The sequence below is a fragment of the Elephantulus edwardii genome, unplaced genomic scaffold (assembly GCF_000299155.1).
Source record: "Elephantulus edwardii isolate Elephantulus edwardi_28Jun2011 unplaced genomic scaffold, EleEdw1.0 scaffold00015, whole genome shotgun sequence".
Classification (NCBI taxonomy): Eukaryota; Metazoa; Chordata; class Mammalia; order Macroscelidea; family Macroscelididae; genus Elephantulus; species Elephantulus edwardii.
The window spans coordinates 3,777,307-3,795,151 of record NW_006399765.1 but is presented as its reverse complement, the minus strand read 5'-3'; the positions used below and the strand labels follow the sequence as shown (position 1 = coordinate 3,795,151).

The window sequence follows — 17,845 nt, the reverse complement described above, 5'->3', positions numbered from 1 at the left end:
TGCGATTGGCACAGGACAGAGCGGAGTTTAGGGCTGTTGTACATAGGGTCGCTATGAGTCGCAAGCGACTTGACAGCACATAACAACAACAACATGGAGAGAAGCCCCAAAGTCAGAGACTGCTGGGCACACTGCTCCTCCCCTCAGATTTGCTCAGTGCAAAGAAACCATACCAGCAGGTGGAACTGAAGCCAGGACACCTGGGCCCTGCTGCTCACTCCCAGAGGTGCCTTGATAAGAAATACAGCTAGGCTGGGATCGGAGTGTGGCTTCTAACACTGATGAGGCTGCTTCATTTCCCTAAGCCTCAGTCTCCTCATCTGCTCCCTCATTAATGGACGATAGTCAATATTGTCTCACAGATAGCTGTAGCTGTAACGATTGAGTGGACAGTATGACCATAAACAATTCCAACCAGGGCCTGGAAAGGGTTAGATAAGTTATCGGCTCTGTGTTATATCAGCTCCACCACCTAAGAACAGACACACAAAGTAAATAAATGCCCTGCAGCTAACCTCCCCAAAGGGCCAAGGGCAAGGGCAAGGGGGACCATTTCCAAGACTCTTACAGCGTATCTTATATTCCTCCTTCTTCTCCCACTCCTGGAGCTCACACCACAGCTCCTCCAGGCTCTTCTTGTTCCACTGCTCCGAGACGCCTACAATTTTCTGCAGGAGGAAAGGGTCCACTCATTCCCAGCCTTTGAGGGCACTAAAAAGACGGGGGCCGGGGTTGGGGGGCAAAACAGGAAAGAGGCTCAGCCGGCTAAGTCCCCTTAGCACTTCCTCTAATGAGTCCTAAAATGGAACCCCACTCCAAGGTCCAGTGAACAGACAGAGGTCACACAACCTTTTGTTCGCCTATTGTCCCACTCCAAACTTTCTCCTCCTCCCCACCACCCCGCCTCAGTTCATAGTCCTAGCCCACACCCAGCCACACAAGCCCATACTCAGGCAGAAGTTCCCACTCCCTTCTCTCACAGCAAATGTCACCAAGCTGTATAAATTTCAACCCCCGAATAACTCTCATCCCCATTTCCTTCTCTCCATCTCCAGTGCCACCATTATACTCAAATTCATTTCCTATCAAGCCCAACAGTTACTCCTAAATGGTGCGAGTTTACTTTGTTCTCCACACAGCAATCAAAATGACCCCCTATTAAAAACACTCCACTACTTGTGGTTAAGGGAGCTCTCATGGCCTAGTGGGTAAGGCGTTGCACTGCCAAATCAAAGGCATGCAGTTCAAATCCACCAGCTGCTTTGTGGGAGAAAGATGCGTAATCTCGTCCCAAGTGATTTTACAGCCTCTGAGAACCCTCTGCAGGGTCAGCTATAAGTCAATTCGGACTTAATGGCAAGGAGAGATAGAGCCCTCTCTTAAGGCTAAGTTCAAACTCCCTCCCTTGATAGCCAACAAGGCTCTCAGAGATCTGCTCGATGCCAGTCTCAGCGTTCTCTGGTCCCTCTGACACACTAATTTCTTGTCCAGTCACGCTAAACATCACATGGATCCTTAAACCAGCTATGCTTCCTCTCCCCTCAAGCCTTTGCAGCCGTTTCCTCTGCCCAGAATACTCTCCTACTCCCTCAGTTAGCCCGAGCACCACTTCATCCAGAAAGAATTCCTGATGTTCTCCTGTCTTAGTGAGAGACCCCCCACTCTGGGTTGGTAAGCCCTCCTTCCTCATCATGGTACATGTGAAAGGTCTGGGACTCCACTTGACTGTGACTTTAGTGTGGACAAGGGTGTCCAGTTCAATGGCCCCAAACATATATATCACAATATACAATACACATAAGCATATATAGAAAACTAAGGTGCATCTGATTTAGGTCATGATCTTTTCAATCACTTGCTGTGCTTCTGAGAGCTGGACAATGAATAAGGATAGCAGAAGAAGAACTGATGCCTTTGAATTGTGAAGTTAGAGAAGAGTGCTGAATATCCCCTGGTCTGCCAAAAGAACAAACAGATATGTCTTGGAAAAAGTGCAGACGAAGTGCTCCTTGGAAGCAAAGATGATAAAGCATCATCTCACATACTTTGGACATATTACTAGGAGAGGTTGGTTATTCCTTAGAGCCAGACATCATGCTTTAAATAGTGGAGGGACAGGGGGAGCTCTGGTGGCCTAGTGGCAAGAAGCTGCACTTCAATCCCAGAGGAGCACAGTTCGAATCCACCAGATGCTCTGCCAGGAAAGGAGGGACAATCTCCTCCTGTACCTGTCAGATTTGATTTGACGGTACACACACACACACACACACACACACACACACACACAAATAATAAAATAAAATAAAAAGTGGAGGGACAGAGAAAGAGAGGAAAAGCCTCAACAAGATGGATTGACACAATGCCTGCAGCAATGGACCTAAGTGTGTCAGAGATGATGAGGATGGCACAGGAGAGGACAGGATTCAGACTGGTTATTCAGTGAGTCACTATGAGTTGTACTTGACAGCAGAGGACAATCAGAGAAACTATCTAAGTGTTATCCTTGGCCTGATTCCTAAAGAACTCTGAATTCTCCCCTTTCACAAGGCTGTGTATAAGTGAGTTCAACCCCTCTGCTCCCTGAAGCCTGCAATCAGATGGCAATTACGTCTTAATGAAGCCATTTTCTCAGTCTCTTCTCCAGCCTAAACTCCTGGAACCCCTGCAAACATTTAGCTCTCTTATCTCAACATCACCACATCTCTCTCAGAGGAGTGGGAAGATGCCCCTGGCTCTCTGCAAAGTCAGCCTTCCCCACGGACTCTCAGCATCACCACTGAGGTGTGGGCAGCAATACTAGCACAGCAATCCTAGCACAGTGGAAAGAACACAGATCCTCGAGTCTCAGAGTGCCTGGGTTCAAATGCTACTTTTGAGCCTTGCTAGCTGGGTGAGCTTGAGAAAGTCATCTAGCCTCTCTGTTTCTACGTCTTCTGTGTAAAATGAACATAATTAACAGTACCCACCTTGTAAAGTATTTGTGTATGTGCAAGGCAGCTCAGGGGTGTGAGGGAGTACACTTTAAGTCATAGAACAGAAGCTTACCCAACATGGGGTCTCATACAGATTCTCACTCAATGGGACATTTTGAGTTAATTCCACCTTGTTTTTGTGTGCCATCGTGTAGGAACTGACCAACACATCGCATAGCTGACCCTCCAAGAGGGTTTTCAGAGGCAGTAAATTGCAGCGAGGAGACTGCCCATCCTTCTCTCGTCGTGCAGCATCTGATGGATTCGAACCACCTGCCTCTGGGATTGCAGCGCAGCTTACCTTTTTTCTTCCCCCCCCCCCCCTCTTTTTTTAACCACTAGCCCAGGTAGATGAGGCAAAGGAGAAAGGCTGCACGTTGGGTTGGGAGAGGGCAGGAGAGGGCGCCCGAGCGCTGGGAGGGCTCACGCTGTCCGGGTCTTACTCCAAGGATGTCCTGCTGCTGCAGCATCTCCCGCATCTTCCGGGCCGTGGTGTCCTCTGTGGCCTGGATCGTTTTGACCAGGTCCTGGTTGCTCTGGATGAGAAACTTCGTGAGGTTCTCGAGCTGCTGGAGCGAGGTGCGCCGGCTCCTGAGCACCATCTGCGGGCGGAGCGGAGGGAGGCAGCTGCGCGCGGCCGGCGGGGGTCTCCGGGGCCTGGGGACCAGCGCCCGCCCGCCCGCCAGGCTCTCGCCCCCTCGCGGCCGCGACTGGTAAAGGCGGCCGAGCTGGGCGGCGGTTCCCATTGTCTTCGCGTCAGAGCGGTCTAGGCGCTATTTCATCCCTTCTGAAGTGCACATTTCGCCATAAATTTTGCATCTCAGATGCTTTTGTTGTTGGTAGGTGCCATCGAGTCGTGTTCGACCCATAGCGACCCTATGAACAACGGATCTGAACCCTTTTCTATCCTGTGCCATCCTCATACCTCCTGACATTCTAGAACCCATTGTAGTGGTCACCATGTCAATCTACATGGTCAAGGGTCTTCCTCACTTTTGCCAACTCCCCACCCTTCCCACATCATGTCCTTCCCCAAGGCACAGCCCCGTCTAGCAACATGCGAGGCTTATCATCTTTGCCTCCAAAGAGCACTTCGGCTGCACCCTCTCCAAGACACATCTGTTTGTTCTCTTGGTGGTCCCTGGGATGTTCAGTGCCGTTCTCCAACACCACAGCTCAAAGGCAACAATTCTTCAACTCCTCCCTAAAGTGGGGTGCAAATATTTTCACTGCACTTGTTATGCATCAGAGAGCTGGACAATGACTAAGGAGGATAGAAGGAAAATTGATGCCTTTGAGCTGTGGTGCTAAAGAAGAGTATTGAGGGTACCATGGACTGCTAGGAAAATAAACAGATTCTTCCTGGGAAGGGTTAAACCGGACGGCTCCTTGGAGGCAAGGATTCTGAGGCTCCGTCTAACATACTTTGGACATGTTGTAAGGAGGGACCAGTCCTTGGAGAGGGACATCATGCTTGGGAGAGTGGAGGGACAGTGCAGGAGGGGAAGGCCCTCTATGAGGTGGATTGATTCAGTGACTGGGGTAATCGGGATGGGAATGTCAGAGACAGTGCGATTGGCACAAGGCAGAGCAGAGTTTAGGGCTGTTGTGCATAGGGTCGCTATGAGTCATAAGCGACTCAACAGCACATAACAACAACAACAAGTAAATAATTAAAATAAATGTGTGTCCTATTTTCCATAGTACCTTAGAATCAATGAAATATGGTATTAATTCAACAAAATGTGTGAAAGGCAATGTAAGGCAGAAACCTAACAGAGAAGGAAAATGCAAATATTTTCCACCTAAACAAGGGCTAGAAGGTTGGTGAGAATGCATTCTGTCAAAGGCGGAAAATGTGTGAGACTCAGGAAAACAAGGCAGTCCTGTCCAGTTGCGGCTCTTACAGGTTTCACGGGCCCAGGAAGTTAAGAAGGGAGTGGAGGGGACAGAATAGATAAAAGGTACCCTTTCCTGTCAGCAGCTGAGCTAAGTGCATACTCTCTCAACAACAGTCCTGTGGAAGCAAGGTCAGTCTGAAGAGTTGGAGTCTGAAGAAACGATTGGCCTTAGGTGACAGCCAATGAGTCATCGTTGCGGAAATAGTTCTAACTTATAACTGACCTCCCAGTGGGTTTTCAGAGGTTTTAAATGGCATGAGAGGAAACTACCTATCTTTCTGCCCTGGACAGCTGGTAGATTCAAACCACCTGCCTTTGGGTTGACAGCACGACTCCTTACCCTGTAGGCCACCAGGGCTCCTTAACCACCAAAATGGTCAACTACTATTGACACCTCAAATGGCACATTTTATCAATTCATCCTGCTCTTTTGTGTTTCTGTAGTCTCTTACTCTTTCTGTGCTTCCTCACAATTCTTATCATTAATATATTTATCTGTCGTACTTTTGTCTGTTTCTTGCAGTTGAATGTGAGCGCTCTTTCCCTATGCCGGAAGGCCGCCTCATAGCTGAATCCTCACCATAAAATAAACATGGCACTCAATCAATAAATACTTGTTCAGGAGCCAAAAGAATAAACTATAAGAAATTAGGAAAAAAGGGAATAAAAAAAAGAAAATATTAGGAAGTAGTTAGGAGCACAGATTTGGAGCCAAATTGTCCAAGCTCATGATCTATATTAAACAAAACCATAAAATACCCTTTAAAAGTCAGGGAAAATATAACAGAAAAAATTTAAGTCCCATTTTAAAAAAATTATCAAAAGGGGGAAATATAGGACAGAATTTCAAATTCTTATAGAATTCAAACTTTCTAGATCCATGGAATCTGAATAGACTACTAAAATCACGGCCCTGGAGATTATCTTTAGTCTTTAAACGGAAATGTCCCCTGACATTTTAAAACCAAGCAAAAGTTTAGCTTAACTAGTAAATAATCTTCACTTTAAGCATCATGCTCTTTTAAGATCTATGTCTAGATCTTAAAAGTTTGATAAAATCAGACTGACAATAGCAACTCAAAAGATTAGACAGGAAGCTTACGGGGCAATGAGTTTAAGTTAATAGATGAGAAGCAATTTAGAAAAGGAGTGTGAAAAATGTTACATGATTTGAAGAATCTATCAGTGTTGTTGAATTGTTCATGAAGAAACTGGAATTGATAGATGTTCTGCTGTGTATATTCTCAACAAAAACAAAATAATTAAACACATTTTATAGCTATATATTCCCCCTTTAAGAATACTGGTAATTTCTAAATACATTTTGTCAGCAAAACCAAAGGTTGAAGGGGAAAAGAAAAAAAATCAAATAAAGCATATTTTTCCTATTTCTTTACATAATTCATTGTTCATTGAGCCACTAATAAAATTTCTTAGAGTAATTTTTCCATATTATTTTGTAGTATATTATTTTACTTTCTACTGTGTACAATAAAGACTCCTCTTCTTTTAGTCATTTTTAAATACTCTAAAACATTGTTCAGATAATTAGAGAAGTCACAGAGAAAATTACTTAAAATCATATCAGTTAACGTGGAAAATGTAATAGTAATCTTCTAAGCCTTTGTTCAAGGAGCACTGTATTCTATGGAAGGTTAATTTACTGGAAATTTTAAGATGTTAAGACACTAGATAGTTTTTAATGCCATGAAATTAAAAAAAAAATCCTGATAGTTTCCTCAGCTCTGGTGGTGTAGTCTGTAAGGAGGTGCTGGTCCACAGACCTTGCCTCTCTGGCTGTTGGAAAATACGGGCGGCTCTGAGGGAGAAAGATGGGCAATCTCCTCCCTTAGGATTAAAAGCTTTGAAAACCCACTAGAGAGGCATCAATGAGCCGGTTCTGACTCGAGAGTAGTGAGATATAGGAGCAAACACTTTGTATAAGGCTTCAACCTGAGCTACTACCATTTTCTGACTGAAATCAATGGAAGTCACATACCGCCTTGTGCCTTAGTTTCCCCAGATGTAAAACAGACATACAGAGCATACCCACGGAGTTGCTGAGGTAGAATTGAGTCCAGAAGGGCTCAGGGTGGCTTTCATACAAACATCATCCTGTCCAGCTGCCCTGGGCCACCGTGCCCCAGTGCCCAGGGTCCCCATACCCTCAGCAGCCACCCCAGTGCCCAGGGTCCCCATACCCTGAGCAGCCACTCCGGTGCCCAGGGTCCCCGCACCCTCAGCAGCCACCCCAGTGCCCAGGGTTCCTGCACCCTCAGCAGCCACCCCAGTGCCCAGGGTCCCCGCATCCTCAGCAGTGGCCCAGTCTCTCGGGTGCCTGTACCCTCAGCAGCCACCGCAGTGCCAGGGTCCCCATACCCTCAGTAGCCGCATTCTGGCCATTATCTCCCCAGGGTTAAAATTCTCCCCTTTGTGTGGTTTTTGATGACTCCTCAGCTGGCTTGTCACAGGTACGGCAGACTTGGACAGCAATGCTGGATGTAAATGGGTAAGAATAAGAGAGTGAGCGTCCAGGTGGATTGAGGGTGAGGCCCCAGCCCCACCTACTGAACCCTACACGGTGTGACAGTGAGGCAGAGAGAGTCCCTACTATGAGGTCCCTGACACCAGGGAGGGACAAGCCCAGCAGAAAGCAGAGGGGATGTGGGAGGAGGGGAGGAAAGGGGTGGCATAGCAGATGGCCAGGGACGTGACTTTCAACTTTCACTGTCCAAGAGGCTTAGAAACCCCAATTCTTTATGCCTTGTCAACGTGAGGCAGCATGAGACAGCAAGAAGTTCAGAGTACAACAAGCCTAAATTCAAATCGCTTTCCCACCAGTCTAACCAATGGAAATGTGAGGTAAGACAGGGGTTAAAGGACAAAAAGTAGGGCACCAAACAGCCTAGGTTCCAGTTCTACTATCTACTAGTTGTGAAACTTTTTTGTTCCTTGGTTTCCTCAATGTCTAAAATGGGAATAACCATGCTTACCTCATAGGGTGGCCGTAAAGATTTAAAGAAATGTATTCATTAAAGCATTTGGTTGATTGTCTGACACATACTCAAGTTTCTGTATATATATTACTAGTTGATGTTATAACAAATGGCCTGAGAATCGAGCCCATAGCATCGAAGGCCGAGTATATATGCAAACCCCCTCAGGTGTCTCTGAAATGCCCCTAAAAACTATTATCTTTCCAGGTAAGAAGTATATAAAGATTATTCAGATATTTTTTAAAAAACCAACCAAAACTCATTGTCATTAAGCCAGAACTGACTCACAGCTGCCTCTCCAGCAGGTTTTCAAGGGCTATAAATTACACAGGAAGAGACTATCAGTCTTTCTCCTGCAGAGCAGCTGGTGGATTTGAACTGTACGCCTTTGGGTTGGCAATGCAACTCCCTATCCATGAGGCCGCAAAAGCTCTAGGAAGACCCAGGCCAGAATTCAGATTAGAATAAAGCAGCTGGAGGGGACAAGCTGGGGGTCTGGTTGCAAGTCATATCGGCAGCTGCAGCAGCACTGCCATTCATCAGTGCAACCTAGTTCATTTCAGAAACATATTCATTCTCTCTTTAATGGGTCAGTATCCTTAATCCAGGCAAAATTTAATATCAAATATCAAGCTAATGAAGTGAATTAATTTTGTGTTATGTGTATGTATATTCTATTTAATCATATTGAGATAGAATGATTAATAGACTGATCTCATGGCTCTAACTGACAATATCTAAATTCGATTGAAAAAGCCCTGGTAACATAGTAGGGAGCTCTGGTGGCCTAGTGGTAAGAAGCTGTGCTGCAATCCCAAAGGCACGAGGTCTGAATCTACCAGCTGCTCTGCGTGAGAAGAATGGACAATCTCCTCCCATGTGATTTACTGTCTCTGAAAACCCACTGGAGGGTCTGCTATGGGCCGCTTCCGACTCAACAGAACACAGCACTCTACCTATTCTTCTTCCAAGACAGACGTGTTTGTTCTTGACAATGTATGATACTATATATATAGTCTCTTCTTTTTTGCATTCTATATTCTTCACCCAATAGTATAACTTAAAGGCATCAAATCTTCTTTATTCTCTCTTATTCATTGTCCAGCATTTGCATTCACATTAGACACTTGATAATATTATGAATTAGGAGCACTTTAGTCCTCAAAATGATATCTTTGCTTTTGAATATCTTTGAGACATTTTCAGCAGTATATTTGCTTAATTTTATTTCTTGACAGTTGCTTCCAAAGGCACTGATTGTGAATCTAAGTAAAAATTAAGTCCTTGATAACTTCAATCTTTCCTCCTTTGCCAGGCTGTTGTTAATCCAGTTGTGAGAATTTTTTTGTTTCCTGGTGAGTGCAGATTATAATCCACACTGAAGGCTTTGATCTTCTATAATAAGTGCTTCAAGTCCTCATCACTTTCAGCAAGCAAGGCTGTGTTATTTGTGTATCACAAGTTATTACTCTTCTTCCAATCTTGATTGATTCTTCATTCTTCTTCACATAGTCTAGTTTCTCAGATTATTTGGTCTAATAGGGAGCACTGATGGCCTAGTGTAAGAAGCTGTGTTGCAATCCCAAAGGCATGCAGTTCAAATCCACCACTGCTCTGTGGGCCAATCTCCTCCCTTGTGGTTAATTGCCTCTGAAAACCTGCTGAAGAGTCAGCTATGAATCAGACCCAACTCAAGAGTGCACAGCAACAACAACATATGTCAGTTTGCTGGACTGTGGCAGCTTCCATGTTGTTTTGATGCTGGAAGATTTGTCATTGATTATTTCAAATGCCAGAAAAGTCACCCTTGGTGGACAGGTTTCAGCAGGACATGGCAATCTACCACAAAAAAAATTAATAAAATTTTAAAAAATGCCTAGAGAAAACTTATGATGGGCAGAAGAACAGGGTTACAATGTGGGTACTGTAATTACTCTCATAAAACAAAATTCATATGAGGGATTGGATGGGAAATTAATTTGCTTTGTAAATTTACCCTCAAATCATAATAAAAATAAATACCTTATGAACAGCAGTGGAGCACCGTTTGATGTAGTGTTAGAAGATGCACCCTTTAGGCTGGAAAACACTGTAAATACAGGTAAGGAGAAGCTGCCTCTCAGAATAGAGTCAACCTTAATGACGTGGGCAGACGAAAGCTTTTAAGGCTTTCACGTGCTGATGTGTCACAGCTCCCAATGAGAGAAGACGTGCAAACATCCATGGCAACTGGTAAACTAAGAGGCTAAGCAAACTGGAGAGTGTCAAAAACTAAATGGTCTGCTTGACGATGATACCCTTGGCACTGCTGTCAGGTGGTATCCAGTCAACCGAGACTCACCAACCTCACAAACAACACATCAAAACTTTGCCTTCTCTCACACCATCCGCACAATCTCTGCCATGTTCAAGCCCACTGTTGAAGTCTCTATGCTGATATAGCTCCTTGAGGGTCTCCTTTTTTCTTCTTTTTTTTTAGGGTCTCCTCTTTTGCTGACCCTCTTACTTTTCCAAGCACAATATCTTTTTCCAAGGACTAGCCATTAGTGACATGGAATAATACCATGAATGGCACTGGCCGTTTTGAACTGGACCACTATGCTGGGAATGGCTGACTGAAGCCAGTATCTCTTTCATTGTCTAAAAGGGCGTTGTGACCTATCCTGAAGTACAGCACTGTCAAAGGCAGGATTATAACCATCTGCCATCTATATACAAGGAAGACCAATTAATAGGGACATTATTCAAATCTTTGCACCACCCACTAATGCCAATGATGAAACTGAGAAAGAAAATTTTTAAGCGGTTAGCCTCACACATATGGTGTCAGCTAGGGCTGAGAGAAGGCACTCCATCCGTACCCCGACTCTCAATCAGCCGCCCAAGTGCCCCTTCCCACCTTTCTGCATGCTAGCCAAACTCTTCATTTTGCTTTTCTTGTGGCCGCTGTTTGGTTGAACTGGTGGTAGAGCAGTTTTCTGACTCGATCGTTGCCAAGGACTGTAATCCTAGCAGACATACATAGGACACAATTAGGCACGATTTCAGCTCCCAATCCTGGTCCATTCCACTGCAGGCAGCGCTGACTGTACCTCTCTCTGGGCCTCAAGATTCACCTCTGTAGACGGAATCTAATAAGGAAACCTACCTCCAGGGGCTGATGTGAGGATTCTGAAAGACACTATCTGTAAAGTATGTGATAAATGCTCCATAAATGTTAGCTCTCACTTTGTTATCAGCCAGCCCCAATTTATGAAGCACATCTAACATCTAAGCAGTGAGGTGATAAGAACTGTGAGAAACACAAGGCATGAAAAAGACTCATTCTCAGGAAACAGAGTAGGAATCGGCTTCCTCCCCATCGCAGCAGCAGTCAGCTTTAGTAGTCGTCATCGCGTGGGCCAGGACTCACAGCGATCCTAGGATCTGAGTCCAGCCCCATCCTGTGCGGTCCTCACGCCATAACACACCCAGTCTCTCAGTGGTACAAGGGCTTTGCGCTCAACGACTACTCTAAAGGCTGGCATTTCGAATTCGCCCAACTGCTGAATGAAAGAAGGGCTGGCCGGCTGCCAAGATTACAGCCAGAAATCCGCACGGGGCCGTTCTAATCTGTCACCCAGGATCGCTGTGACTTGAACGGGGTTAAAACGACTTTCTGATGAGAAAGGAGGAGGAGGAGGAGGGGGGAGGAGGAGGAGGAGGAAGGAGGAGGAAGGAGGAGGAGGAGGAGAAAACATTAATTCAAAGGTTTTCGCCCGGTTGCACAGCGAATGTCTGTCACTCCTGGGAGTGGAATTCTGGTGTTTAATAGACGCTATCGCCCCCACTGGGAGTGGAATTCTGGTGTTTAGATTCTATCGCCCCAGGACAGTTTGTTATGGGGATTGAGTGCGATATAAGGAACTTGAGGCCCAAGTTCAGGGAGCCCTTCCCATCCCCACACACACCCTCGCTCCCGACTTCTGGAGCTCACCGGAGCCTTGTACTGGTAGATCTTGGACCGAATACTAGGACGACTGAGCCTGGAAAGAGTGGGGAGCAGGAGAACTTTAGGACTGCACTGCTGTTAAATCTTGAGGGCGTCTCAAATTTTAAACGGGCAAAGGCGGCCACATTGATAGGACCGAGTAGAAGGAGCGAGGAAGGGAAGGGGAGCGGAGCGGGAGATGGGTGGGGCCAGAAAAAGGGGGTTGATGTTAGAGAGGAGGGTCCCCCATCAGTTCTGCACCGCCCCATGTCTCTTTTTACGCACTCACCCAGGAAAGGGGTGCGCCATTGGGAGAAACTGGAGAAACGCGGTATAGTCCCTGGAGCTCTGAGATCTGGGCTGCCTGCTCGGTCTCCTGTTTCCCAAGGAGACTGGACGCTTTGGGCTCCCAATTCGATCTCCAAGGAGACGCAACCCGGACTACAGAGGCCTGGAGGGGACTAATCCCGCAAGGCAAAAATGAAAGGTCTGTCCTACAGTCGTTTCCCTGTTGGTCTCAACGGGGAGAAGGCTGTTCCTTGGAAAGGAACATCATGCTTGGAAAAGTGGAAAGCCAGAGAAAGAGAGGAAGACCCTCAACCAGGTGGACTGACACAGAACCTGCAGCAGCGGACGTAAGTGTGGCAGATGATGAGGATGGCACAGGACAGGGTTCAGACCTGTTGTTCACAGGGTTACTATGAGTCACACACAACTCAGAGATGCCTAACAAAAACCTTCTCTTGGAAGGCAAATTTGTTAAAGCCTCTTGTAGTATTTCTGTTACAGCAGTATAACCTGAGACAAACAGGTTTTTACTTAAAGTCGGCTCAGTTCTCTGTTGGCTATTATTTTTGTCTTGAGGGCCATGATGTATCTCTTATGAAAAAATAAATGGACTGTGTTTTTCATTTGACTCGATGACATTTAACAACCTTCACCACTCTGATTGGCCCGCCTGTAATATTAAAAGGTTGTATTTCATGAAGCTTCCCCTGCTTTCTTCTCCTTTCTCACTCATGGTTAACTGAAAACTGCAGGGACAATAAAGATCACAAATTCTCCTCACTTCACTTGCCTCCTGCCTAGAACTGTATAAACTGCCTACAGTCAGTTCCTACCCTCCTACACAGACTCTTGTCCTCTCCTATCTTCTCAAAAATATTGCCACAGGTGAAGTAGCATTATTTTTTCTGATTTTGTTAATTAATACATTGGAGTTTCAGAGAGATGAGGCAATTTAAGGGTAAGCTGTTGCTCTTTATTTTTTCCTTTTACTTCTTCTTGTATACCATTGAGTCAAATTTGACTGGCACAGGAGGAGATTGTCCCTCCCTCTCCAGCGGAGTATCTGGTGGATTCGAACTGTGTGCCTTCAGGATTGCAGCTCAGCTTTTTGCCACCGGAGCTCCCTGAACTGTTGCTCTTAACCTTACTTTTTTTTTTCCCTTAACCTTTTTCTGTCCTCCTGTCCTCCACTGCATCAGCAGACCTCCTTTCTTTTTCATTCTCATCAGTATGCAACCATGTTTCATTTCTCCTATTTTAAAACAAACAAAAATGTAAGCATTCCTTTCCAGCTATTTTTTTTATTTTATTTTATTAGTTTGTGTGTGTGTACCATCAAATCAGATCTGACAAGCACAGGAGGAGATTGTCCCTCCTTCTCCAGCACAGCATCTGGTGATTCAAACGATGTACCTCTGAGATTGCAGTTCAGCTTCTTGCCACTAGACCACCAGTACGCTCCTCCAGCTATTTTTTTTTTTAAGAAAATAGACACTTCTATTTTCTAGAAGCACTAGTCTACTGCAAAACTCCTGGAGGGGTTTGTCTACTGCTTCCTTTCACCTCATTTCAACTAAGCTTTCACACTTCCTCTCTCCAAATGAAACTGGTTGTACCCACATCAGTGCATAGAGACTTCCATGACGCCAATGCCCAGGCTGACTTCACTGTCCTCACCACGCAGCATCCGACTGAGCAGACAGTCCCCTCTTTGAAGTCCTTTAACTTGACCTGGAGAAAACTATGCCCTTGCATGCTTTCCTGTCAGCTTTTCCATCTCCCTTTTTTGATTCTTCATTTTCTCCCTTTAGTTGGGGCAGCACAAAGCTTACTTCCTCCCTTTACTCAATCGACTGTTCTTTTTTTTTTTTTTTCAGTTTAACCTATTTTCCTTTTTGTTCTTTTATTTATTTATTGTTGTACATTTTCACCTCTCCTCCTCCCCCAGCCAACCCTGCATTTCACCCCTTGTTCCAGCTTGTTCTCATACATATAATGCAGTCAAGAAATCAAAAGACAAATTGCACTGGGTAAATCTGCTGTCAGGGACCTCTCAAGAGTACTGAGAAGCAATGATGTCAATCTAGAGACTAAAGTGCGCCTGATCCGGGCACTGGTCTTCACAATTACTTGTTATGCATCAGAGAGCTGGACAAAGACTAAGGATGATAGAAGAATAGCCAATGCCTTTGAGTTGTGGTGCTGGAGAAGAATCATGGACATACCATGGCTCACCAAGAAAACAAATATGTCTGTCTTAGAGAGGGTGAAACCAAGTTTCTCCTTGGAGGCTAGGATTTTGAACCTTTGTCTCACATACTTTGGGTATGTGGCCAGGAGGGACTGATCCTTGGAGAAGGACATCATGCTCAGAGGGGTAGAGGGACAGCACAGGAGGGGACAACCCCAGATGAGATGGATACAGTGACTAGGGCAATGGTGGAAGGTGTGTCAGAGTCAGTGAGACTGGTTCAGGACAGGGCAGGCTTCAGAGCTTTTGTATGTTGGGTCACTATGAGTCACAGGCAACGAGATGGCACATAAAAACAACAATGAATAATCAAGTATTCCTTTCAGGTCTTCCCCTCATATATTCTAATGCAATACTCATTATCTATCCACTCTTTCCCCATTCCCTCCCCAATACCCCCATGACTGTTCTATTTTATAAAAAGTGTTGTACAGTATTTGTCTTTTTGTGACTGAGATATTTCATGTAGCATAATGTCCTCAAGGTCTCCTCATGTGTATGTTTTACTATATCATTGTTTTTCAATCCTGCGTAATATTCCATTGTGTGGATGTACCATAGTTTTTCTATCCATTAGTTTATATGTGGGTCATTTTTATCTCTTTTCTATTTTGAATAATGTAAAAATAACCATGGGTTTATTATTAAATAATAATCTGTTTCAGTTGTGGTTCTGGTATCTTCAGAGTATATTCCCAGTGGCAGAAATGCTGGGTCAAATGGTATTTCTATTTCCAACTTTTTGAGAAAGTGCCAGACTGTCTTCCATAGTGGTTGTATCATTTTAGATTCCCACCAGCAGTGAATACAAGTTCCAATCTCTCCACAACCTCACCACCATTTGTTGTTTGCTGTCCTCTCGAACTTTGCTATTGTTGCTGGTACTCTATCCACTCTTTTTTTTTAATTGTTTTTTTTTAAAATTTTTATTATTTGTGTGTGTGTGTGTGTACTGTCAAATCAGATTTGACTGGTACAGGAGGAGATGTTTCCTCCTTCTCCAGCAGAGCATCTGGTGGATTTGAACCGCACACCTCTGGGATTGCAGTGCAGCTTCTTGCCATCTATCCACTCTTAATGCCTTTTGTCAACACTCTCATGTTCCTTCCAATCTCATTAGTCTTCTTTGAATCCATAGGAAGCTCGGGTGACCTTCTCTGTAAGGGAATTTAGCTGTCAACCCAAAGGCTGCTTGCTCCTCTCTGGCATTATCTACCAGCTGCTCTAAGCGAGAAAGATTAAAAATTCACTGGAGGGTCAATTATGAGTCAGTTCCAACTTGGCAGCAATGAGTGAGTGAGTGACCAACTGGGTTGATGTGTCTCCCAAAAAGATTACGGCCGAGTCCTGACACCCTGTAATCCTGGAGAGCCAGAATCTGAGTAAGGACCAGGATCAACCTAAAACTGGCTTCTGTGAGGTGGAGGGCAGAGATGCCTCCACTCTGCAGACTTTTTACCCATTCTGGCAGCAGACATTCTCTTCCTGGCACTCCTTACTTCTCTATCGAGCTTGATCATTCACTCAGTGGCCAGCTGAACTCAGAGACCATAACCAACGTTGAGTGGTTCACTGAGGAAGTAACAAGGCACAGCTCAGGATTAAGATCCTGAGTTTATGTAAATAAACTAGTATAATAATTTAAAAAAATTAAAATAAAAATATCCGAAAGCATGCAAGCGACGAAGTCTAGATGTTTTCCCAAGTTGGAGAACAGAATTCTTCCTCTTCAGTGCAGGTCAGGTCTCCAAGCTACTCTCAGCCAAGCAGGCCTCTGCTATGCACACAGACGGGGTTGAGTAGGCTTCCTTTGGATAGGTCCCTTCCGAGTCATGCAGGCCTCTTCGTAAGCCCCTCAGAAAAGGCCTCTCTTGGCCATCTGTGCACACAAGTCCTCTTGACTCTGTTGGCCTCTGTTGCTTCAGTCTCCCTCCTGTCAGCCACTCCACTGTTAAATGAACTAGCTAATAGGCAATGTAATAGCTTTCTTCAGCTCTTACCTGCATTCCTAACAACAGATTTCTGTCCGCCACTACCACTAACTTCTGAGCCGGCTGCCACCACCTCTGCCACAGAGCCTCTCCTTGACCTGTTGCTGTGTCCAGTGTTACAGCCTTCGACCCATATTAAATCTATTTTAGGAGCGCTCTGTCTCTCGCTCTTCTTTCTTATTTTTTAAAAATTTTGGCTGGTTACACATATGCATACTCCTTGACAATTTCAAGGCATGGCCTTCCCAGTAATGTCATCAACTGACCATCCCTTTAGTGAACAGTAATCACTTCATTTGCTTAGTCTATGTTTATGGAGCTCTGGTGGCCTAGTGATAAGAACTACACTGTCAACCCACAGGCACACTGCTCTGGGAAAAAGATAAGCAATCTCCTCTCTTTCAATTAACTGTCTCTGAAAACCCTTTGGAGGGTCCAGTCTGAGTCTTTCAGACTAGATGGCACACAACAATAGAGTATATTAAGGGAGCTCTCTGGAGACTAAGGTGCATCTGGCACAGGCAATCACTTGTTATGCGTCAGAGAGCTGGACAATGACCAGGGAGAAGGAGAATTGATGCCTTTGAGCTGTGGTGCTGGAGAAGAGTATTGAATGTACCGAGACTGCTAAGAAAACAAACAGCTTCATCCTAGAAAGGGTTAAACCCGGCTGCTCCTTGGATTTGAGGATTCTGAAACTTCCTCTGACATATTTTGGTCATGTTGTAAGGAGGGTGAGGTCCTTGGAGAAGGACATCATGCTTCGGAGGGTGGAGGGCAGGCACAGGAGGGGAAAGGCCCTCTGAGAGGTGAATTGATTCGGTGACTGGGGCAATTGGGATTAGTGTGTCGGAGACAATGAGATTGGCACAGGACAGGGCAGAGTTTAGAGCTGTTGTACACATGGTCACTATGAGTCGCATCGATGGCACATAACAACAACAACAACAAGAAGGGAGTTCTGAGTGTGTGTGTGTGTGTGTGTGTGTGTGTGTGTGTGTGTGTGTGTTTAGGAGTTATTCATCAGCTGCTCTGCAGGAGAAAGGTAATCTATGCAATTTACAGCCTGTGAAAACCCCCTGGAGGGTCAGCATGGTTACTCAAGGCAGATAACAACCACAAAGTGTATTAACCAACTCCTGCCAGATGTGTAAAATAGGAGGATCTTAAGCCTTAAGATCAGATAAAAAGTATCAAACCATTAAGTTGTTTACAGCCTTCCCAGGACATAAATGTCAATCAACCTGGACAAAAATAAGTTCACAGGGGGGAGAAAATGAAGGCAAAGGTAATTTCTCCAGATTCAGGTAGAAAAGCTCCATAAACTGTTTTTGTTTCCAAAAAAACTAAGGTAAAAAGGAATCCCCAATAATGTGAATGTGACCTTTTTATTTTGGGAAATAAGATCTTTGCAGAAGTAATCAAGTCAAGATGAAGTCATATTGGATTTCAGGGTGTCCAAATCCAGTAACTGGT

The 17,845-nt window shown here is 44.9% G+C and overlaps 1 protein-coding gene across 1 annotated transcript in view; it reads right to left on the bottom strand.

Annotated features, from left to right (window-relative positions):
• LOC102864794 (chromosome unknown open reading frame, human C20orf96) overlaps window positions 1-12,148 on the bottom strand; it is a 19,231-nt gene extending 7,083 nt beyond the window's left edge. Inside the window, exons 1-5 of the mRNA XM_006881680.1 lie at window positions 12,129-12,148; window positions 11,846-11,894; window positions 10,769-10,877; window positions 3,416-3,738; window positions 569-668 (exon numbers count right to left, since the gene is read on the bottom strand). Of these exons, the coding sequence (XP_006881742.1) occupies window positions 569-668; window positions 3,416-3,738; window positions 10,769-10,877; window positions 11,846-11,894; window positions 12,129-12,148 (601 nt within the window). The remainder of the gene's footprint in view (window positions 1-568; window positions 669-3,415; window positions 3,739-10,768; window positions 10,878-11,845; window positions 11,895-12,128) is intronic.
• Window positions 12,149-17,845: the final 5,697 nt, after the last annotated feature.